At 37.2% G+C, this 24,601-nt stretch overlaps 1 protein-coding gene across 2 annotated transcripts in view; it reads right to left on the reverse strand.

The window, feature by feature from the left end:
• Nucleotides 1-2,350: 2,350 nt before the first annotated feature.
• WASL (WASP like actin nucleation promoting factor) overlaps nt 2,351-24,601 on the reverse strand; it is a 52,448-nt gene continuing 30,197 nt past the window's right edge. The window contains exons 5-12 of one of the 2 annotated variants that reach the window (XM_050908910.1): nt 20,665-20,688; nt 15,529-15,697; nt 12,025-12,067; nt 11,485-11,638; nt 7,723-8,243; nt 6,501-6,609; nt 4,995-5,088; nt 2,351-2,922 (exon numbers count right to left, since the gene is read on the reverse strand). In XM_050908910.1, coding sequence (XP_050764867.1) covers nt 5,027-5,088; nt 6,501-6,609; nt 7,723-8,243; nt 11,485-11,638; nt 12,025-12,067; nt 15,529-15,697; nt 20,665-20,688 — 1,082 coding nt within the window. In that variant the 3' untranslated portion in view covers nt 2,351-2,922; nt 4,995-5,026. Of the gene's footprint in view, nt 5,089-6,500; nt 6,610-7,722; nt 8,244-11,484; nt 11,639-12,024; nt 12,068-15,528; nt 15,698-20,664; nt 20,689-24,601 lie in introns of both variants that reach the window. The other variant, XM_050908900.1, reaches the window with a different exon arrangement.

The raw sequence follows: 24,601 nt of genomic DNA on the forward strand, positions 1-24,601 counted from the left end.
TGTGTTTGTTAACTGGGTCTAGACCACTCTTTCCATTTCATTTTGAATTTAAAAATAAAGACAGATTCTCTGCTGACAGTTGAACACGCATAACCCTGACAAAGGACTATATGCTGAGGATCATTTCTTCTCTTGATAATGAAACAAGCACTGTTTTGGTCCAAAAGACTATTCTAACCAGAAAAATCCATAGTAGCATCTAGTTAAAAAAAACCAAACAACAAAAACAACCCAAAACCAAAAAAAAAAAAGGAAGAAAAAAAGAAAAGGATGCAGGTTTCTCAACAGTCTGTCAGTCTGTGTACCTTGCATCCTGCGCATCTGGGAAAGCCCCATCTACCAGCAAAGGGCCCCAAATCCAGCTCAACTGCTCTGGCAGTTGCCTGGTTTTTGGCATCAACATCCAGAAGAGCCAATTCCCGATATTGCACGGCTGCTGATGTCATTTAAGCAAGTACTTTGTGTCTGATATATGATACAAGCATTATCATATTTCTTAAGCTTTAAACTTCAGATCGTATTGTGTCCCCCAGCTGGCACATACAAAAATATAATGAGGGTTAAGGCTGTTTTCAAACTTGTTCTGTTTAAAGTTTCTCTGAAGTTTTAAAACTTCTCTGAAGTTTTCTCCTCAGAAAGCCTTATAATCCCTCATCTAATCCTCAAGTAACAAGTTTAAAAATCATACTGCTCGAGTAACAAAACTCAGAAAAGATGATTAAGCTTCAGGGAGGGAAAAAAACACACACATGAAGTAATGGCTCAAGAATTTCACTCCAAAAAGACTCCAAAAACTCTTTAGAGCACTAGCCAACAGGCCTTTAAGTATGTTTGTCAGTACTAATAGATAAAAATCACAATAAATATAAAACATCAAGCTTCACAATTTCAGGTGTGTATTAAGCTGTTTATAGATGGGTAAGTCCTGCAGGTATTACCCAGAACTACAGTAGAGAAAAATTTGAATACCTGATAAATTACTATTCTAGCTCATTTTAGCAGGTTACTCCACAAATACTGTAAAATTCAGCATGACATAAAATTTGTCAGAAAACAACTCATATTTATATGTTGATATTGATGCAATGATTCTACTTCTCAACACGCATCTGCATTAATTTCAAATCTGTCATTCCAAACAACTAATGGTTTATTTTTTCAAGCACAAAATAGCAGACATGCCATAGCAGTTTGGTGATTAAAAAGAAAAAAGTCTCTTCCACAACTGTATAAACATCCCCAAACTTTTGAACACTACCTTGGAGAGAACTGTCAGGCTTAAACATGGACATTAAACTTCCACAGCTCACTTTCTAGTTCGTACTACCCTACCCTTTTCTTCTTCTCACTCACAAGAAAACTCCAGGCAGTAAACAAATAACATAGCAACAGGAGTCCTTACTGCAGTGCTAGAGGGTAACACTGGTCCTCTGAGAGACAGACGTTTAGTATCTTCTAAGCTTCCCCAAACCATTTTCACTTCTCTATAAATAAAGCTGCTTATCACTGTACTTAAGCTTCAGGAACTTTAATTAGACCAGGAATTCCTCTAATGATTAGATAAAGGCTGTTGCAATGGATTGGTAACAGTCTTAAACAAAAACAAAAGGATCCTTCCTCCTTTTTCCTCTTTACATACGTCTTACTTCGGGAAAGTAACCATTGTCAAATTAAAAAACTGAAAGAAAAGCCGCCTTTCAAAAGTATGTTTTAAGCTTCTGTTTACTAAGTGGAGAGGAAATAATTATCTACCTCAGCACACCCTGTAAGTAACAATTCCAACTTTGCCTTGCACTTAAGGCCTAAAAATCAGAGAAGGACTAAACTTCAAAAGAAAGTGTACACGAGATAAAAATTTGAAATACTGGACTCTTCAGCTGCTTTAGAGGAGGAAAGCAGACTTCTGAAGTGTCCTGAGCTCAAACATTACAACATGCAAGACAAAGATCTGCATCTGTAAAAACCTCGTAAGTTAGAGCATTCATTGACAAGAGTTAACTATTTAGTACTCCTTCTAGAGTGTTTATTAATGAAGCCATGTTTGTTTGACCTTGAACTGTTGCTGGATTATTGCACTTGCCTGCAGCAGTAGCTGTTTCCAGAGAAGCTGCTGAGCAGCCATGAGATCTGCCAGGAGGACAGGGTGTCACATTCTTACTCATTGTGTTTATTCACTAGCACAATCCAACTTTCCAGAGACATGAAAACTACTGTGATTTGACAGCGGCTATTTACTGCTTTGTGAACTTGGCTAGGCGACCAAAGTTACTTTTAAAGTGTGTAATCAATATGCAGATCTATTTTAAAAGCTGTGCCACAATTAGCACTTAAAAACCACACAGTTTTACACTGGTTGGGTCAAATTAATTTTATTATGCTCCATGATGAATTGCCACCAGTGCAACATCCTATTCACTGTACATTTCAAAAATTCACATACTAAAAATTTCAGTTCGATAAATGGAAAACTGAATGATTGAGAAGTTCTTACGGATTTCATACGTACAAGTGGCTAGCTGATATTGTCTATGCACATAGAGTGTTGAGATACAAAAGCCTCATGCTAGTTTGTTAATTGCTAAGGCTATCTGGACAGTCATTTAACCAGAATATATAACAGGCCTTCATTACAATGTTTAGCAACAATGCACCAGTATCATGAAATGCTATCTTCTGCTCATAGTGCAAGTGGCGGAGTGCTGAAGCATGCAGTTATGACTAACTTAACTGCCATTGCAGTCTTTATGCCTGAAATTTATCATGTACAAACACTACTTTAAAGTAAATATTAACCTGGACACCACAGAATGTGAGCGTACTTTTTGTATGAAGAAAAAGAAATAGAAAAACCAAAAGCTTTCTTTGGCCAGTATCTACAAATCAAAGTTTTCTTCAATAAGGTAACTTCAGAGCTCCCAAAACCTGGAATAGAAGTTTGATTAATGAACTGTGATGCTTAATTATTAACTATATTACAGAAATTCCAATTCTGGGAACATAACAGCTAAACATCTATTAAGTAGCATGTTAGGAAAACCTCTAGGCCTCATCTGCTTAATTTTAAAATGCCCTATATGCAATAAAAAATAAGGGAGCAGTGCCAGAAGTTATATGAAAGCCATACAAATATTTTCCTTATACACAAGTTCTTAACTCCATTGCCATTAGCTACCCCAGGCTGCACTTGCACTTGATCCAATGCTCAAGCCATTACAGCAGCAAAGCTAGTAGGAAGTGTTTCTAGCAGCAGAGGGCAATGTGAAAGTTACCGCAAGAAAGTGAGACCACTTGGAAATTTTCTTCCTCAAGTTATGTGCTTAAATTACTCTTGGAAGGAAGTTAGCATCCTCTGAATAATTTAACTACAACCTTACCTCTCCCAGTACTTTTCAGCAACTTTCCTTTCTTCTCATATGACTAAATTAATTCGCTAAAGACTAGGTTATAACTGGGTTAGAAATCCAAGCCGTATCATGCAGGTCCAGCCTGTCAAGATCAGGTCAACACTGGGTTTCAGTCAATACAACTCCGATAACTTAAATTGAGTTTGATAGTTTGACTACAGTCAAAGACCCAGGACACTGTGCATTAACTATGCTCCAAATATGACTGACATAACTAAACATTCCATGTCAGATAATGTGGTTTTAAAAAAGATTTTCTACCTGAAAGTTACAGTAAGTACAGTAATTAGTGCTGCAGATATTAAATACCCACGTAGCATAGATTAATATTTTGTAATAGGCAGATATGCCAATGCTTACTGCACTACAAAGTACAACTCATATAAATGTGCAAGCTGTAAAATGAGAATCCCATTTTCCGTCCACTTATTCAAATACTGTTCTTGTGAATCAGGTTCTTGATCTTAATCACAACCCTTGGTCTTAAAGCCAACATATGAAGACAGAATATTGCCATAAAGTTCAGTACTTATTCAAAATGTATATTCTGAGTTAATGGCTTTCCAACTTTATCGATGTAGGATTGGTGTTTCAGCATTTGTACCATAACGCAAAGACTGCAAAGTAATACCACTTATGTTTACTTTATTAGTACACCAATGTCCTACAAATTTTAAAAAGTAATTAAACATTATTGAAGCAAGCATTAAACGCAGCCCTTCAGCCTGAAAACCACATAAAATTGATTTTAAAAATAAATCAAACTGTAGCAATTGCCAGCCTCCAGTACGGCCCCCAGTAATTTACACTTCTTCATTCTGAAAATAAGAGCTGGAAGGAAAAAAAAAAACAACAAAACACCAAAACAAAAAAAAACCCAGACTGAACTTGTCTGCATCAAAGATGCCTTTACCACTATTACAATGTAAAGCCACCCTGTTTAACTTCAGATAGAGAGTTCCCTAATGGAAGGATTTAACTACTACTGCTGCTCAATAGCAGTCAGTATTGCTACACTTAGGGCAAGGTAATCTTCTAACTAGCTGTGCATTTCTGTACTGATTTTGTTTTATGTAAAGCATACTGCTAAGATTTGAACTGCAATGTTGTGATGTATTTGAAACCATGCAATAGTATAAACCAGCCTCAACATTCATGTAGCATTGCATTTGAAATGAAGGGGCTAAATAAACTAAGAGCTGCATCACTTAAAGAACATAGTGCTATACTAGGTTTTAATAAGAAAATTTAGATACAGAAAAAGTAGGGTATGAAAATAGTGTTTTCCTTCTTGCATTATAACTAAATTACATTAAGGTTTTTGTCAGTCTCACATATTACATTTAAACTCCCTTATTGATGGAATGGAAAGTATTCACATGTACATGATCATCCAGGTGTAAACTTGCACACATTAACAGGGAGTAGCTTTGTAGAGGATTATGACAAACCTTTACAGATTAAATGAGGTATTGCACAGATTAATAAAAAAGCAAAAGGCAACAAAAATATACAGCAAATTGGTAGAACATTTACATGATAATTTTACAGAATCCATAGACAGGAAGTAGTGTTTAGTATATCATTCACCTTAAAAAATATATATATATAATAATATATGATCAATCATCCCATTCGTCGTCATCCTCAAAGTCTTCTTCATCATCTTCATCCTCATCTTCATCTGTAAGACAAAAAAAGCAAGTCACTTGCATGCACCGAATTAACATGACAAAAGTGTTATTGATTTCTCCCACAACTTTCTAAAAACAGAACAATCAGTTCAAGGAGGTCACGACAATACATTTGGTAATACTCTATTTTAAGATTTCTAGACATGACATTCCGTTTAGATAGATACTGGCTGAAAGTTAAATCTAGTTTGGTTCCTTTTTCACTCCTTTCTCCAAGCAGGAAAAATGTATCTTGTTTTCTGCTATGAGAAAAAGAATCAGAAGTTCTCATTTAACACTTACTACTCTTTCTTACAGAATGTGAGAGTGGCCAGCTTGTTCCAGACTGAGTTTTAAACTTCAAGGACAGATTAATTTCTGAAACGTAAAGAACTGCTTCCCCAGGTTTACTACATAATGGGATTTCTGCTTACTGTACAGGCAGATTAAAAAAACATTTGTGAGCTAAAGACCGTTGTGGTTACTGGAATATTCTAAGCTGTGTAATGCACATCAACTTCAACATCAATGTTTGTTGTTAACTTTATTCAGCCTTCCACTATTTTTATATGCATCATAAATTAAAAATTGCAGGCTGTTAAAATTAAACTACTTATTTGTTAGGCAAGAGCATTTCCTTCCCTAGGAAAATGTTATATTTAGCGCCCTTCTGGTATTTAATTTACGTAAAGTACCAAAATTGGAGATTACTACGTAGGGCAGCAAATCAACAAACTATATTTCACTTAGTCAAATGGTCTGCAGACTGCAAGTTCAGTTTTGGTATCAAAGCAAGCTCTGGAAGAAAAATATATCAAAGCCTAAACAGAAGAGATGTAACCAAACAGCTGCACTGCAGCTACTGAACTGCATTTATTACAAGCTGGTATTTGAGAAATGCAAATCCTCTTGCAGCCTTATTGTTTCCAAGCACTGAAGTGTGAAAAGTTGATTCAGTACTAGTATGGAACTAGTCAAGTAACACTAGTTATCTGATTATTATCCAGCAGGTGGCATCCAAAGCACACTGGAAGCCACAGTTTTAAGAGCATGAATCTTTTCAAGAGCTTTGGCTTCTAGAAAGAGAAAGCATTAAAAACTTTCCTTCCAAAATATTTTGACAACTTATTTCATCAGACATCTAGTGGATAAAAATAAGCCAGTTGTTAAAAAAAATCTTTATAAGGATATTAACCTCGATTAGTAATTTTTAATTCAGTATTACTGCAAACTACTATACACCAGTAATTCAAAGTAGCACGAAATAACCATTCAACCCATCACTAGGGGTCTGCCTAGAGCATGCTGTACTGAACTATATGCTGAAATCCATGCTTTTTCCTAACAATATTTTATGCTGAATAGAAGTGTTAACTCTTGAAAACCTGACACTGTGAGGTCAGAGAAATTCCATCAGACTCACCTGAAGAATGAATGGCTTTGCTCCTTTTCTGCATAACTTCCATTAATGCACCCACAATTCCTGAGGTGGGTGCAGGTGTAGGTGGTGCACTCTCCTGACCATCAGATACCTTGGAAAAAAGGATACATTAGAAAGATGCAATTAGCAATAACAGAACCTGTGTATTTTGAGACAAACTTCCTTATAAGATTAGTGAGTTTATTTTCAGCCAGAAGGAAGAGTGAAACTGCAGTTTCTCTAGCTCATGCTGTTTTTATTTATAAAAAAAGTCAACCTTTTCTCTTTTGCCATAATACAACTGTAGTTAGTCCATACTCAAGATTAAATATTTCAGCTCTGACTATCATGAAGTGAGTGCTCAGCTAAAGGAAAGCTTCTTTGTGGTTATATAGGCATGACTTGCGTGGCTGCATAATCATTATTTATTTTATCCTTGGTATATACCACAAAATATTTTTTCTTGTTTGGTTTTGTTAACCAGGTCTGCTTTGGGTTGATAATCCCTCCTGAAAGTAATAGACTTTGATATTGCATACCTGTAATGGCAAATAAATGTTAACACGCCCTCACACGTTTTACATCAGAAGCCTCAAGTGCAGAAGAGTGGCCAAAAAAAAAGTTCCTACAGGCAAAATTATTTTGAAGATGTTCGGTGACATGAAGAAGAAATAGTAACAGTAATAGCCCGAGCTGCACCAGGAACAGCAGAGGCATCCCTCACGGGCGGCACTTTTCCAGGCACAGGCAGCCTTCTTACAAGCCTCAGTGTTTGCAGAGCACAGATCCATTGTAAGATGCCTGCGGGGGCAGGGGGGGGAAATCTAGTGTTTGCCTTCTACTACCATTACTGCTGAACTCATCCCCTGCAGTTGTTCAGACGATTTTACTGAAGTATTCAGGAGACCAGTAATCTTTCACAGTTTTTGCAAAAGTTCTTTGCAGCCACGATACTGTGGTATCATCATTGTAGGATTTATGCTCAAAGCTTTACTGAAAAGTGAGAAATGAGTTTGAAATAAGGATAATTTCATGCACCAATACTCATCTATAGCAAATACGTGTTCTAAGCGTTTTCTCAGTACTACTGTTTAAAGCATCACTTCAAAAATTCTAAAAGTTATGACCCAGCGCAAAACAGAGCCACAATTTACCGTTCACACTGCAATACCGCAGCCATTTGCAAGTCCCAAGGGAACACAGGTGAGAAACAGTTTTTACTCACAGATTTCAGCTGTATACCCTGTCGTATCTGGTCTAACAGTGCATCTCTTCCTGAGCAGGACACTGGTCGACTGTTCTGTTCTACTTTCTTTAACTGAGCTCCTTCTCTGATTTGATCCAAGAGTGCTGCTTTGTTTCCTGCAGGAACTGGAAGCTGGTGATCAACCTCTGAAGGAAGGCCTGGTGGTGGAGGAGGACCAGGAGGGGGTGGAGGAGGAGGTGGCGGTGGAGGAACAGATGACCCACTAGCCGGTGGTGGTGGCGGCGGAGGAGGGCCAGACGGTGCAGATGATGAATGCACTGGTGGTGGTGGAGGATACATCCTGTTTGGAGGAGGGGGGGGCACTGTTGCACCAGGTCTAGATGGAGGTGGGGGTGGAGGTGCTGCTGTGGGAGCTCTTGAAGGAGGTGGAGGTGGTGCCCCTCGGCCCCTAGCAGGGGGAGGAGGAGGGCCCGAGCTATGGGGAGGGGGTGGTGGAGGTGGAGGGGGTCCTCCTCTGCACGGTGGGGGTGGAGGTGGAGCTGAAATGAAACAAAACAATTTACAGTTACATGCTACCCAATACCCGTCAGTCTTTCAGAGACTAGCAGAAAAAGAAAAAAGGCTTTGCCTTGCCTTTTGCAAGGATCTCTGTGCCTGTGCAAATTTTACCAATTCTGGATTAAGTTGAATATAGCTGAATATTGGCTACGCTTATATGAATGCAAACCAAGCTGAATATTGCCCCTATGTCTGTTGTATATTTTGTAAAAGAATCCACACTGCAGGAAGCAAGTGCAATACATAAAAAGACTAATGAAAATCACAAAACAAGCTTGGTCATTAATTTTGGTTTGGTCCCATGGTAGTAATTTTCTTCATAATCCAAGCGTATCTTAAGTCAGTGTTTCAATTGCTCGTGACAAAGTGCAGAAAAAATTTCAAAAGAATCCTCTAAAATTTTGTTGAGCTAGGACAGAAGGCAAGAGAAAGAGGTTTTAGGAAATACACTTAAAGTGAAATACAGAATTTCCACTTTATAGTCTATCCATTATTTTATTAGGGAATTACAGAAGCAAACATTTTTTGAAGTAACATCTTCTAGTAACAAAAAAACTACTACTGCATTACGACGCAGTGTAAACCGACTCTTAGTCCCTTTTACTGGAAATTAGTTCCAACAATATCTTTATGGCAGGGACCATAGAAAGGAAACAACTTCAGGGCTACCTCAACACACAGGACCATTTCTATATGAAGTGGCCTTGAAATGTACTTGCTCTGCTAATGGCATTTTAAATAGCACAGTTTCATTTCCTCTTCCACTAAGCATCTAATGGCTTATAGTACTTTAGGTTGTGTGGCTGTTGCACGTAGCCACTTAATAATCCAGGTGCTGTCACACAACTAAGAAAATTCACATTTGATTTCATATGCTTTAATAATGAAAAGGGTATTACAGTCAAGGAGATACTTCTTTACCTCTTCTATTATCTCCTTCCTGTTACATGCTGAGAAAGCAGGCTGTCTGCACTGGAATAGAGAGGGGACATCCCTAAAAAAGGGATTTTGAGGAAGTAGGAGACACTAGTGCCTCAGTGCCTCCTTCGCTGCTCATCTTAGAGAAACATACCCCTCCTGAAATTACATGTTATGTTCTTAAGTTCCACAAACTGCTCTGTTTTCTTCCATCCCTTCAAGAGAACAACATGGGGAGAATCTCCTCTCAAACTTCATATATTTTCCAAGAGACATACTGCCAACATTCTCGATTTAAAAAAACCCCACCACTTTTTGGCTGACATGACTGTAGTTTCCTTCTCGGCCATTGGAGGCCAGTATTTTCAAATACAACTTACTCAGCAAGCACTACAGACAGTTTTTCTGTATTACTGAAAAGATATACAACATGGTCATGCTCCAGAGTCTGCAGATTTTGAACACAAGGTTTAAGTTTTCCTGTGTGGAAGGGGTTTATTTGCATCATATCTAGACAGATATGCCACATCCAATCTATGGAAACAGAGTTCAGGAGTTTTTATAAGGCTTGTCTGCACTCAACTGAAGTGAAATGAGGGACGAGGAGCAAGGAGAGAGCACCATTACCTCATCCTCTCCCCCCCCACCCCCCAACAGATGGTACAAGCAAAGCAAGAAAATAATTCAGTTTTTTATAAATGCGCATTAATCTGAACATGGCTATTAACAAAAAAAGTTTGTAAAATCTTCTATTCATGGTATTGTCACTAAAAAAACCAACCAACAGTACCAAAACTAGGGGAAAGGCAGGAAAAACAGGAAAGTAACTTCTATCTGAACAGAACAATGTGTCCGCAATTCTCTAGTCAGCACCCTAGCAGGGGGAATACATAAGCACAGAAATTCTTGCAATAAACACAGAAAAATGTGTTTCAGTTGAGAAAGAACACTTCAAACAGCAGTCAAGCCTACACATCAAATAACATAACTGTGGCTAAACCCACTGAAATATTTTATCTACCTCTATCAAAAAAGCACAGAGGTAGATTTATCATGCATGTTAAAAATGAGGCAGCTTTTCTTTCAATTGCATGCATGCAAGTGGCCGTAACGTGAAGCTAACACATACGTAATAGAAAAATAGGCATTTTTAAAGTATTTTAAGCTAGTCATAAGACTCCAAGGTAAGTCTTCTCAATCCAATTTTATGGTCTGCAGCCTGGGATCAACAACTCTGTAAACATTTAAACAGAGTTAAGATTATATAAAGAAACTGACAGATTTCTTACTGAGAAAAAAATAATAACTGAAATTTCGCTTGCAATTTAACTAAGAAGTTTAACTATAATTTTTAGTATTGCAGTCAAACAGATGTGGACTAAGGTTTCTCGTCTAGGAAAGAAATCACACAGCAGCATGAATACTTTGAAGCATATGCTTAGATGCCAGCTCAAATACATACCGCTCCACCGTGGCGGACCTAAGGAATAAATGTAACAAGTCATTGTACCCTGAATCTGTGTCTCTTCAGTCAGTCGAACAATTTATTCACTAGTTTCAAACTGCTATAATTTCAATGGCATTTATATCCTATTTCTCTTGAGAGGTGTTCTAGGCAAATTTTTGAGAGTTTGACATTGGCAGCGTAATTTTCAGACTGACTTGTTATGTTCCACTAGATAATGCATCAAGCTGAGATCACATTTAAAGGTTAGGCAGGAAATGGCTTATATGAGAATTTTCTTGCAGCAGAAGCCTGCTCAAAACTAGCACTTTTTACTTTAAATTAGAAAAAAAACCCTTTTTGAAAAAAAATCCATATAAGATTTGCAGGTCTCTAGCTGTTGCAAGGCTCATTACATAGTGCTGCCAGGGTAAATGGACACCATACATACACCTGTCAGCCACGTACTACCACTATAACTGACAACAGCAATATAGTTTCTAAGATTTTAATTTATTTATAAGATTGAGATTATAAATAAATATGCAACATATACAGTCTGAAAATTCTATACTGAACATACTGCATAGCTTTGCAGTCAGACTAAGTGTTACTGGAATTTACTTAACTGACATAGATAAGATCCTTATTCTTTAGGGAATAAGTACTCTCATGGGTCACGCATGAACATTTTTACATAGCATATGGTGTACAGAAACATTATGAAATCCAGTGCAACTGCAGTGACATGAAGTCCAGAGAAGAGAATCAAAAATGCCTCATCATCAACAGCTTCTACTCTAATCCTTAAGGCAAAAAACGCCCTGCTAATTTTCATGTGGAAATAAAAGGAATCCCACCTTGTCTGCGCAGTTCGTTTTTAACAGCTTCCACACCTCCTGTTTTTTCAATGAAATCATATATGACCTTTGAAGTTTCTTTGTCTTTTAGTTGAGCCTCTGAAATTCCACACAGATCAAACAGGTTTTTCAGTTCTGGGTCTAAGTTGTTCACCTGCAAGTCAGATACGTTAGTTTTAAGTAGCTTGAAATAGAAATATTATTTGTATTGGAAAAACCCCACAAACCATGTAGGTAAAAGGAATAGCAAAGCCAAGTACATGTCTCTGGGTTGACTTTTCAGTCAGAAAGGACTATTTTAGGAGAGGTAAGTAGCTTGCACAAACTTAAGTTTTGCATCTTTTCCCCTCAATCCCGGATCCCTCCTATTCCCTTCCACTCCAACATCTCTATGTTTGCATCATATTATAAAATCACAACTTATAACTATTTTGATGTACAGTTAACTTTTTATTTAATGCCAATCTTCACAATTTACATTAAAAAGCCTTGAAAGCTTTTAATCATTCAGTGTCTTGAATAACTTATTAAATTACTTACATCAAAACCTGTGTTTGGATCCCAACCAACATGTCCAATGTGTCTAAAAAAGCAGAAAAGTCCATTTAATCAGCATAAGAAGGACCTTGTTAACTAAAATAACAAGACACCAAGATAACTGGAGATTACTACCAGCTTCTACCTCTAGTCTCATTAAGACACCAAGCAATTCTTGCTCCTCAGTGCCCCACTTAAGAACGGAATAGTAAAACTTCGTTTACTCCCACTTTTTGTCTTGCATCAAAAAGACCAAGTGGAGAACTCATTTCCCCCTTAGGTTATGGTCTGTGGCAAAACATGAAGGCTCCATGTCGCTCTGTGGTGCATATGGATGGTGATGGAAGGATTGCACAGAGATCAAGGGAGGAGTTTAGCCTTTATATAGTAACTGGACTTTGAGCTACTGCCAACGTCTTCAGTGTCATGCAGCTGGAAAATCTCCTCCTCCCTGTCATCCCTGTTTGTTCTCTCATCACCCTTCTTCCATTCACTTCTTTCAAAGAAAAGTCAGGACTGTTTTCAGTTGCCATCTTCCTAGGCTTCTAGTAGCCATTTCACATGGCTACTAAAGTATTATTTTATGTGATGCTATAATCAGCTAAAGAGGCAGAAGAGTTTGTACCGCTCCAAGCTACTTCATGCAACTGCTGTTGGCTATAGAAGACAGAACCATAATGTTACCAGCACTCCATGTTTTGGGTTTCTTTTTGCCAATGGCCACTTCTAGAACCTCAACATACTCTTCAGGAAGTCCAACTCAGAGTTTTAAAAATACCAGGAGAGCTGTTAGTAGCCAACACAGTTTAGGCTAAGTTTGTCAAATTACAAGGACTGTTTCGCTGTCCTTATTCAGTGCTTAGCGCAACAGACCTCGTATTCTTGCTTGGGTCTGTTAGTACCCCAACAGCACAAGTTTTCTTTATGAGAATACTGAAGCTCAATGATCAATTTTGGTCTTGGCATAACTATGATTAGTTAACTACTTAGTTTGAGGGGCAAGAAGAAAAGTAAAAGATCTGGTTTAAAATGACATTATGCTACAGACAAGGCAAGAAAGGAAAGCCCCCCCGTTTTGCCTAAATATTTAAATGCCTTTCACTACCAAAATATGGGATGCTTTACTGATTACAGAGTTCTGGATGTTAAGCTACAGCTTGCTTCACATAAATTAGACATGCATTTCCTAATACACAGTCCCATGTCCCATTGTAATGTATTAACTGGCATATGTAAATTGACAGAAATTTACCAGCTAATACAAGCTTACCCACATATTTCTGCGTATCTGTGCAACTCAGGATGCTCTTCTAAGCGGTTGTGAGCATACAATTCAGAACTTAGTGCACTTAATTGATATTAAAGTTTATATGGAGTAGTGTCAGCATTATTTCTCATCCCTCAGCGTAAAATAAGTTACTTGTACACGTAGACCGTAACACATTTGTTTTCAGAGGTCTTTTCAATGAAAATACATACTTACCATGTAACTACAACTCTTATGTTACTTAAAAGAATGTATACAGCAGTAAGTTATATTAATGTTAAGTAGTTTGATTTTTTTTTCTCAGAACACTGTCCAACAGAAGGCATTTAAAAATTTTATCTACTGATTGCAACTTTGATCTGGCATAAACAAACAGTGACAGTGTTGGTCTTCACCAGTATCATAGCTCAAGTTGTATACAAGTTATCCTACTGGCGTATTTGCCTAACAATACCAAACACCAGTTCCCGTATGTTTGTACAAACCCAGCAATTAAAGTATCTTACATAGTAAGATGACACATAGCTGCACTCTACAGGAAACTTAACTAGACTTTAAGCTGAACAAAACAGACTTTCAATCTTCTTTTGCAAAGGTTCACCACTTATAATTTAATGTTACATTTAATGATACTAGAACGTATCTTTTGTTTGAACTTCACTAAATATTTTATCATCTTATTTTCAGCTTTTCTAGGTCAGAACCTGATAGACATTATAAACAAAGTCTCAAATTCATTTTATATCTACGCTGCTGCACAACCCCTTCCACAAATTCTGATCAGAGGTAAGAGACGCTAATGCAAATCATTATTTGCAATTTTGTCCATGTATGAAGTCTGCATCAGTAGAGCTACAACAGTGACCAGCTACCAATCACTCTTCAGTTTTCTTTGTTTCACTCTTCCTTCTTTTCTGCATTTTTCAGTTTAAGTTACACTAATAGATGCAGCACTTCACTGATACTCAGATCAGAAAACACGGTTGATGTCTGAATTGTCTAAGCACAGTCTGATTAGGGAAGCATTTTAGCCCATCTCTGCTTTTACTTTCTGTCCACTATCCCATTCTACAGAGCACTCTCTCAAAACACTGTGCAGTAGCATTACTGTAACAGGTAATACCAGCATTACTTTTATTGAGTTTTATTCTGGGAAAGCACATCAGTGGAAGTGATGCAAAATAATGGTTCAAAAGAACAAGACAGTCACTTGGCACGTAAACCTCACACTGGTTTTCTAATACTTCACAGAAACTGATATTTCCTGTCACTAACTCAAGCTCTTTAAATTCCTGTTGCTTTAGCAAATAAAGTACGCTTACTTTAAAAGGCAGAAGATTAAAATCATAGAATGGTTTGGGTTGGAAGGGACCTTAAAGATCATCTAGCTCCAACCTCCCTGCCATGGGCAGGGACACCTTCCACTAGACCAGGTTGCTCAAAGCCCCATCCAACCAATGGGATGGGGCATCCACAGCCTCTCTGGGCAACCTGTTCCAGTGCCTCACCACCCTCACAGTAAAGAAATTCTTCCTTACATCTAATCTAAATCTACCCAAATACCAAATTACAGTTCGGGAAAACAATAGTTAATTCAGTAAAGTGTCCAAAACCAAGTTTCATGAAAGTGAAGCTTAAAATGATACATCATAACTAGCCTAAAAGATTAAAGATACGTAAGAAACGATATTACAAAACACCCAACGCATTCCTAAGAGGTGTATATATGCATGCTGTCCTTTCATCACGAGATACGGGTACTAGCCCACATATCAGAGTAAGTTTGTAAACAGAAAGCCAGAGATAAAAATATGGCTATGTCATTTCTGCTGTTATGACAAGTCAGGACCCGCATGTGTATTTTGCATGACAAAGCACAGCCAAGCAGGCACAGCTGTAAGAATAACAGTGTTAAAGAGCTGACCATTGAGGCTGAATATGAGTCTGCACTGAGCTGACCACTTCAACAAGGCATCTCTATGCAGCTGTTTCCTAAGCTATTTCCAAGCAAGTTATGTTTTGTTTTGTTTACAGCTGTAGTAAACTCCTCACCTGTGTATAAGCTAACTTGCTTTTAAACCCCACAGTATTCCAGCTAGCATTCACTGTAGTTCAGGTTACACACAACAGTCACACATTCAAGTCTTGAGCATTTGCAAGTGTAATTGACACCAAAAAAACCCGAACGACAAAAAAGCCCACCCACCAAAAACCAAACCCAAACTCAAAAAAGTCCTTACTGGAAATTAGATGGTGTTCCAATATCTGCCTTTGTCAATCTTCTCTTTTTAGTCTTTCCTTTCTTCTTTTCTTTGGTATATGAAATATTGTTGACTTGTGGAGTATAAAATCTGTTAGTTGTAATTTCTGGGTTTTTGATATCAACAGTTGCCATTGGTAGATTTGGGCCTGTGAAGGTAAAGTATAGGATTTTTACTATAGTGTTTCAACACCACCATATTTAACCTATAAACTTTTTTTTTTTTTTTTTTTTTTTTTGAGTGGTAAAATACTTGTACTGTAGCCATAGCTCTACATGCCACATGCACCCGGCTGGGTTCTGGATGTCAGATGCATAGACTAAGTTATTTGCTGAAGGAAGGAAAAAAAAAAAAAATGTTGCTAGAGTAGAGCGATGGCAGAAAAAATTTCTAAACTAGAATGTTTTTTGCAAATTTGGCAAAGAAAGTAATTTTAAACTAAAGAGTTTTCATGTGCACAGAACACATGGAATGAGACACATTAAAGTACAGCACAGCTACAATCCTAGACAAGATCAAAGTAGTAAGTGCCATAAACAGTAACACCCAGCACACCATTACCTTGGTAGCACAGTAAACTGATCTTAAAGGAGAGGGAACCTTCGCTTAATAAGCCCCAAGTGGGAATGCTTTCTGCCATCACACACAGAACTTGAACATCACAAGAACTTCAGAAGGCCACTCTGGACACACTACTGTCTTCAAATACAGGACAATATCTATGGAACTATTCAGGATTTCTTATGTCTTATTCTTTGACAGGTTTGCAAAATAATTGAAGTCCCAGATAAGAAACAGAGCTTGAAGAGTACTGACAGTAAAAACAGCACCAGAAATACAAATTAAACACTCAAATTATGAATTATGTTCTCAAACCTCGTTTTTCATTATAAACAATTCTGAAGTATTACTCTAGTTTTTTTAAAATGCATCTGAATACTCCTGCCAATTTTAGCATTTTAATATTATGTTACTTGTGTAATACTAGTAAATAAAAATACCTAGCATGTTTTCCACACAGTTTTTTTAGCTTTGACAGAAGATAACTCCTGACATAAGCAAGTGATAGTAGTATTTAAATACTAAGAGGCAATTTATGCATTTTATATATATATATATATGTATACACATACACATATTTTTAAAGAAACCTGCAAAAAGGGTAAGTAATTTCAGTTTCAGAAGAATGGGATTAAGCAGTCAATTTAAGACCAGTTTGGCCAGAAATAGTTTGAAAACATCCTCTACTTGCCTGTGAGTTACTACCCTATGGTTAGCAAATCAATTAAAATAAGATTCATGCATCCAGTCTTACTGGGCAGATCATAAAAAAGTCTAATTAGACTTTGATAAATCTGAAACTTATTTTGACACTTTTTTCATAACCACATTTTGTATGGATAATTCAGAGTTCTCTAAGCATTCTGAAAGGACTAACAAGCCTTAGGTTTCACAGTCCAAAGTCCAAATCAGAAAGGAGAAGCAGACAATACAATGGATAACATAGCCAACATTTGTAGTTTAACACTTCAGCGGGAAGCACCTAGTACTGGCCAGAACAAGAAACAAGAACAGAAACACGACACTGGGCTAGACAAAACTCATCTAAAAACAGATGACAACTCCTACGTTCCTGTAGGAGTCTTAAAGGACAAGATTTAAAACTGCATTGAAACTGCAGGAAGAAGAATTTCTAAAGTGTTTTCTGCTAAGCAGAAATGCTTTGATCTAGAAGTGTTATGATCTAGACAACTGTCCTTTGACAATACCAAAGCACAAACTGACCACACACGACTATGCAAAACAATCTGCACTGTTAAAGTACCACTTAAAGTTAGCATTAAATTCACTAATCATCAAATATTATCAACCCACAACTTAACAAGTGGAGTTAAGTAAAATCTTCAGAATGAATTGAAAATTACTGTTTTAATTTCATTAGTTACAAAACTAAAAACACTGTAGGAGTTCATTTTCACTTTGATCACCTATTATATTTTCTCTATTATATTATCCCTATTTTCACCTATTATATTTGTAGTTTCAGCAGTTGTACTGACGTTCAAAAAGAAACACGTACCTTTGCAATGCTAGGAAGTTCATAATATTCTCCTCGCAATTCCTGACAGTCTTTGAAAATGCACCTTTTTGCATGTAAAATCCTGAACTAACCATACATGCTTTTAACCATACAAAGCAGCAGCCATTTGCAAATTGAAGTTTTATTCAGCTGAGCTCAAATTAAGGATTGATAGCCTGATTCCTTGATACTAGTAATATTCATACAAGACATCACAGTAAACTCTTAAAGATGAAAATTTTTCTTACCGTCAGGTTTAGACCTTAGATGTCCACGAGGGATAAAAGAACCTTGGAAAGAATTGTACTCTTCTAGAACTGCCATATTTATATCCAGTAAAATTTTTCCCATCATAAGACATGCACATTCCCCATCAGGTGTAGATAGCTCAATAAATGAAGATGAGAGAGGCATATAGAGCTCATCGTTAGGAAGTACCTGACAGTACAGTGGTCTTAAGCATCCACTGTTATCAATATCTGTGACATCTTCAGAAGGGGCTCCAGAAAACGTAGTACAGAACATTTTGAAAAGTTAATTCTATGAAATTCTCTGCATTTTATTTAGAACCTCTCTAGGCATCTGTCCCAGACTACAGACAGCCCTACAGTAAATGCAAACTGTTCTAGTTAACAGCTGAAACAAAATTCTGCCACATGGTTCTTAAAGATTCCCTCAAAACCTAATTCTCTGACAAATCCTTGTTTCATCCAGAACTTCACTAGAGGTCAGTTTAACTACAATAACTCTTCTTTATTTGCATAAAGAGACCTAGATATTACAAATGAGTAGAACATAAATCCCAGGAAATTATAGACTAATACATTTTACATAACTGTTAATGCCAATTTGATTTTAATCCTGCAATTCTACCAAAAAAAAAAAAATCTTAAATCCGTACCATTGAAAACGTCATACGAAAACACAGAATGCTTTTTCCATGCAGCTTCAACGTATGCAGAAAATCCAGACAAACAAGCCTCACTAAAACAAAATTCCCCGCAGTATTTCAAGCATGGATCATGTGAGTACAGAAATGTGACTGTTCTTGTTTTTCAGTTTTAAAGGTAATTATGCATTGGTACTCAGTACAAAAAAGCAGGTGTTCCTTTTTTTTTTCCCCCAATAGAATTTCACTGCATATGGAGAGTAAAACAAAAACCAGCTGATATTACAACAGTTTTTCCCAGTTACATGCTGATAGTATATACCTGCTCTAGTCTGAATTCCAAATGCTGAAATGCAGAGGCTATAACCCATGCCCTGAGCATGTCTCACCTGTGACGACAGAGGGCATGAACACATCTAACTCTTTGCCAGCAGAGAAGCCAGGCATTACAGAACTGACAGAATCAGAAAAGGAAGATGGACAGGTCGTGAAAGAGTACATGGACTCCCAGTGAAACAGTTTACTAAAAAAGCAGAGATGCTCAGAGCTTTGACTAGTGATTATAAACCTGAAACATCGGGCATAAACCTATGTATTCCACAGGATATTCACGATAAAGGCATAGGCAATGAACGCAAGTTTAGTATGCAATATTTTTCTCAAAAAAAATGATGTTGCCTGAGATCTTACAGGATTAATTATGAGAGTATTTTAAGCACAAAAGTTTTTGCAGATTTAGTTTTCTTAAATCTTATTCCAATCACAGATAGCAAACTAGACAAACACATTGTGTTACTGTTGGTAACATTTACAGTAGAGACAAAGGCTAAATTTTTTGTGGTAGGTGGCACTACACAGTCACCACTGCTGTTTTAATTCCCATCTGCTCTGCAGACACGGCTATCAGGGATGCGCTGTTTAGGTGAGCAGAAGCAAATGTCCCTCAAGAGGCAGAACAGTTAAAACCTTCTGAAAGCGCAGAAAAGCTGGTAAGACAATCATGGATGGTATTACTATGATTGTCTGAAAACTAAACAACCCAGTCCCAGTTGAAGGAATCAATACTAAAAATGCCTGGCCTAAACCAATGATTGCCTGAACTTCCTCAAAACTTAATGTGTATGAAAAAGAGAGTAATTTTTTGAGAAGTATTCCACATGAGGGAGGCTTTATTTGGATATAAAAGATATAAGTAGTTCCCCATAATTCAGGATTAGTTAAGGATTACCTATTTTGGTGATCTACCGAGATGCCTGGATGTCTTGGTTAGTACAAATTTAAGACTACCTCTGCAGGCCATAAGGGGACCTCAGATGATAAGTTGGCTATACCCTTGCTGAAGCAGCAAAATAACAGATACAGGGATATGACCCATGATCTGGATCACCAACAAAAATATCACAGGAGAAATCACTTTTTAACTTCAGTGTGAATTGAGAACTACAAAGACTCTAAACTTTATATTCATTGATGTGCATTTTTCACTTGATTTTAGAATAGATGGTAAAAAATTCTTTGATCAAACTGATACATAGTTTTGACTCCTTCCATCAATTCAATGAGAGGATCTCCTGAGGAACATGTATCTTCATGCCAGTGAGATGTATTCCTGAGAGGCAAATAGATTCAAATAATACTTCATGCAGAAAAATGTTTAATATTGACAAACATATGACATACGACCAAAAGGCTATGTTACACGGTTAGCCGGATACACTGAAATTGAAATTTTATGGATGTTTTATGAAATCTGTCATCATTATACCTGCCTTTAGACAAACAGCCTAACTTTTAATTTCAGCAAGGTTCTATATAGTGATCCTATATACGCATATTCTGAAGACCAAGCAGCAAATGCAAAGTTTTCTTCTCAGTTTAAGCTGAAGGGCCTCTGTCCTATTTGCAACAAACATGCTCCTCCAAAAACGTTCTTTACAAATGCCAGCTAAGCCACAAATCTTTCAAGCTACAACTAAACAAATACCAAAGAACAGAAACAAACCAAATATACTAACGTCCAGAATAAGAGTTTGCTGCTTTTGCCACCACGACTATCCTGAACAAGTCCAAAACAAAGCTATACATAAAGAGTAAATGACAGTAGCAGGAAAAAAATAAAATGCAGTGATTCATGCAAAAAGCTTACCATTTGGTGGGTCTCGTCTTTTTTCTGTTAAAAAAGAAAAAGAGCTATTTATTCATAGGTATCGCAGGGAAAATTCATTCTAAATTTTAGTTCCTAGTGAAGCTTTCAATGACCTTGAACTCAAACTTAACAATCTATTAATACCCTTAAAGCCTACTTGTTGTGCAGTTTAAATAAAGCATTACAGAACAATAAAACCCCAATCGTAGATAATAAGCACTGATTTCAAGTGAGCAAACCGAGGAGGAACATAAGGAAATAGCTACTGAGTTTGTTTCAGACATTTTGACTCCAAAGTAAGGTGAAATATTAAAAAAGCAGCTGTTTTGGTACAACCTATCAAAGCAAGATTTTTGAAGCATTATGCTTTCTGATTTCCACTGAATGAGACTGTTCCTTCATTTTTATTTGAAATATAATTAGCACTTTTATACACCATAGAACCTAAAATATATTATAATTATTTTTGGTTTTATGCAACAAAAATAGGACACAGAGGGGCAAGACACTTCACCTATGTTATCCAACAGGTAACTGAACAATATGGAACAGAACTAGAACCTCCTTAGTACTAATCTGATATTCTATTCACAATGCCAAACTGTTTCACAGACCATGAAGAATGTGGCTTGATGATTTAAAATGTAGTTGTAAACATTTCACACTTCAGTACTCTCAGCCTACAACAGTAAATTCTCCTTTAAAGGAGATTTCCCTCACTATTAATTCCTATCCACCACAAATAACATTTACCTACCCTGCAACCGTCCTTCAAAACTGCCAGCACACAGTTACACTATTCGTGCACATACACACACACACTCTTAAGAATTTTGGATTTAGCAGTACCCATATTGGCAAGCAGTTTGTCATCTCACCACACCAAAAAACAAGGCTCTGTAAGGAAGGCTGTACATCCCTTCCTTTCAGATCTGGAGTATCTGAAATCTAACAGGGACTCCCAAGAGTTTTGTAATAAGAATTTGTAACAGACATTTCACTTTTCAGCAAGTCCCAGAAAAACTGCTAACCTATTATATTTTTCCAGACACAAACATAAGGGGAAGGGAGAAGGTGCCTCCGCAGATGGTGTTGACCTTGTCCTAACAATATTTAAAAAACAAACAAACAAACCTACAATCCTAAGTGCGCAAGGCAAGTCAGCCTCGTATCAGTCAGCTGATCTTCAGGTAGGAATAAAGAAGCTGTCAAGGTCATCAAACCTTCAGAGAAAGGTGACCAAAACCCCTTGAGAATCAACTTTTGCTGAGCAAGCCTTCTAAAGACAGACAGTTGCCTCTTAGCTCACAGCACGTTAGTTTTAGGCACAGAGGTGAAGAACCTCTGCAAGGGTGCCTCAGCAAAAGGTATCAGATCTGAGAGGAGGGGAAGAAAAAAAAAAAAAGGGCTTTTTTGTCAAATACTATGCTTTCTCTTCCTAGAATATTCAGTTTAAGAAACCACTCGTGTAGTACTGAAAAACAAAACAAAACAAAAAAACCCAAACCCCAAACAAACCACACCTCAACTTTTGGAACATAATTAAGAGTTTTATCCAACAACTCAGAGACAGCAAAGGAGAGCGCAGGCCTGATTGCAAGTCATTTGGCACAGGATGGGCAGCTGGCAAAAGTAGGAGGTATTCATAGGAAGTGTTAAGTGGCCTTGTGCCAAATCATGGGAATCCATTACAATTTTCATTAGAAGAAAGAGTTCAAGAGATAAGATAGTGGAAAACAAAGCAAGACATTTTAAACACTTCCTGTAATTTTTGCTGGGTATATAAAAAATTAATTTGTGGCCCAAAGATACTAGATCTTTTTTCTGTGGTTCCCACTGCTGACTAGAAAATATGAACTCCTCTTCTGGAGTGCAGATGACCTGACTGGAGAGTGGCAGATTTCTCTTTTTTTGAAGATGGAGATGCCTAATGATTCGAAACAGATCAACTTCACCAGCTGCCTACGTCCAAGAAACACAGCTCCCTTCAATAAGTATTCCTGGAAACAAGAATGATCTCTGCTGAGACTTGAATCCAATGCAAGCTGAGCACTTCAGAGATGCCCTTGTCTCCCAGGCAGCAAAAACAAAAGCTGTGACCAAAGACGCAAAAAGAATAATGCTCTCCATATTAAGTATCCAGCTTGAAGCTTATGAAGTGCGTTAGGAAGGGCATCAGGAGCTAAAAGCTCGTGGAGGAAAAAGGCAGCTTCAGAGAGGGCTAACAGAGCTCCCACCCATGAGCTACAAGCGGTCCATAGAAATTAGTCAAGAAGCCTCCTACTTCAGAAAGGCAATTAAGAACAAGGCTCTGTTCTACAAGTCTCTGCTGTCCTTTTATGGCTGAGTGCTCAGCATGTGGAGAGGACACTTGTGTGTGTACACACATTAACATTTCTGAGGCAAGATAATAAAAACTAAAGGTACCTATGTGCAGGAACACCCAAAGGGAGAATGTACTATGCTGACAAGCACTGAGAAGAGAAACACTGTGTTCACCCTGCTTACCGGGGGAACTATTTGGGATCCGTTTAAGAAGTAAATGGAGGTATTATTTAAGTAAGTCTACCAGATAAATTAACTAATTATGGTAATTTCTTCCTAAAGTAAAGAATTTAATTGACTTAAAAAAAAAATCAGAGTTTAGCTAGATGAAAACCAGCCTGATATTAAAAAGATTAAGACAACAATAATTCTTTCTCTGCCTTTCTCCCTCATTCTGTTTTCTATTAGGTATTTTCTACATTTGCAAGCTTTTGTACATTCTCTATTTGGAGCCAAACTTTCACCCCTCTGGAACTCCAGATTCACTTACTCAGGAGCTGTCTGTATACTGGAGTGCATTTCATGCCGACAGAGGAAGAGCAGAATACTGTTGCCTCTTCTTGCAGCTGTTAGACAATATTTTGTGTACTAGTCTCGGCACCAAGACATAGTTTTGTGAGCCAGAACTGCTGTTCTTGCTACCTTCTAAGAACATAAACTTTCCATAAGACTTCTGGAAAAGTCTCCTAGCAAGTCCTGAATGGTATAACAGGTTGCTAACTGATCACATGGAGTACTTATTTCAGTTGAAAGCATGTCAGGTGGCATTGCTATGAAATGAAACATATTTTGGAAGGCATGGGAGTAAAAATCCCATTAAAAAAGAAAAGCATCAAAACTACCAGACTATTACCTCTGCATTTGAGGTTAAGATGCATTAGAATACACACACACACAATTTATATATACATTATAAATAATATACAACTTTTATATATCATTTATATGTAAATCTATGTATAAATTAATGTTTTATATATGCATTTATATAGAAATAAATATATAAACATCAACAGCAAATCAGCTTTGACGTGGGCAAGTGCAAAGCCTGTTATTTTAGAAGCACAATTAGATACAGTCACATCAATGACATACAGAACTCCATCTAGTGGCTTGACTAAAGAATCTCTGTTTTCAATTCTTGTTTTGCAGCTCTTAACAAGAAAAAAAAATTTGGAGTTTTTTGTTTTGGTTTTGTTTTTTTTTTTTTTTTTAATTGAAGTTGTCTTCAAGTAGCAAGTGTTTGGGGAGGGGGAGTTGTTTGTTAAAAGCCAATGTATGGAGTAAGCTCATCCTACAACACGAGTTTGAGCACACAAACCTAGATATTAGCTCAAAGAGTAAACAAAACTTATGTGGTCCTGGGAAGAAAACCTCTGTGCAGAAGGACAGAGGTGAACCTCTGTCCTGTGAACAGGTGGTTTGACCGAACCACTGTTTTCAAACAAAGTTTCCTATGGCCAATAATGCAAACATATTTCCTCCCAAGTCACGTCTGTGCACTGTAGTACTGTGTTTTAGGCACATAATAGAGTAGTACTGTGTTTTAGACACATAATAGAGTGAAACTTCAGGAAAAAGAGATAGAATCATAGAATCATTTAGGTTGGAA

Source organism: Gymnogyps californianus, chromosome 1 (assembly GCF_018139145.2).
Source record: "Gymnogyps californianus isolate 813 chromosome 1, ASM1813914v2, whole genome shotgun sequence".
Lineage (NCBI taxonomy): Eukaryota > Metazoa > Chordata > Aves > Accipitriformes > Cathartidae > Gymnogyps > Gymnogyps californianus.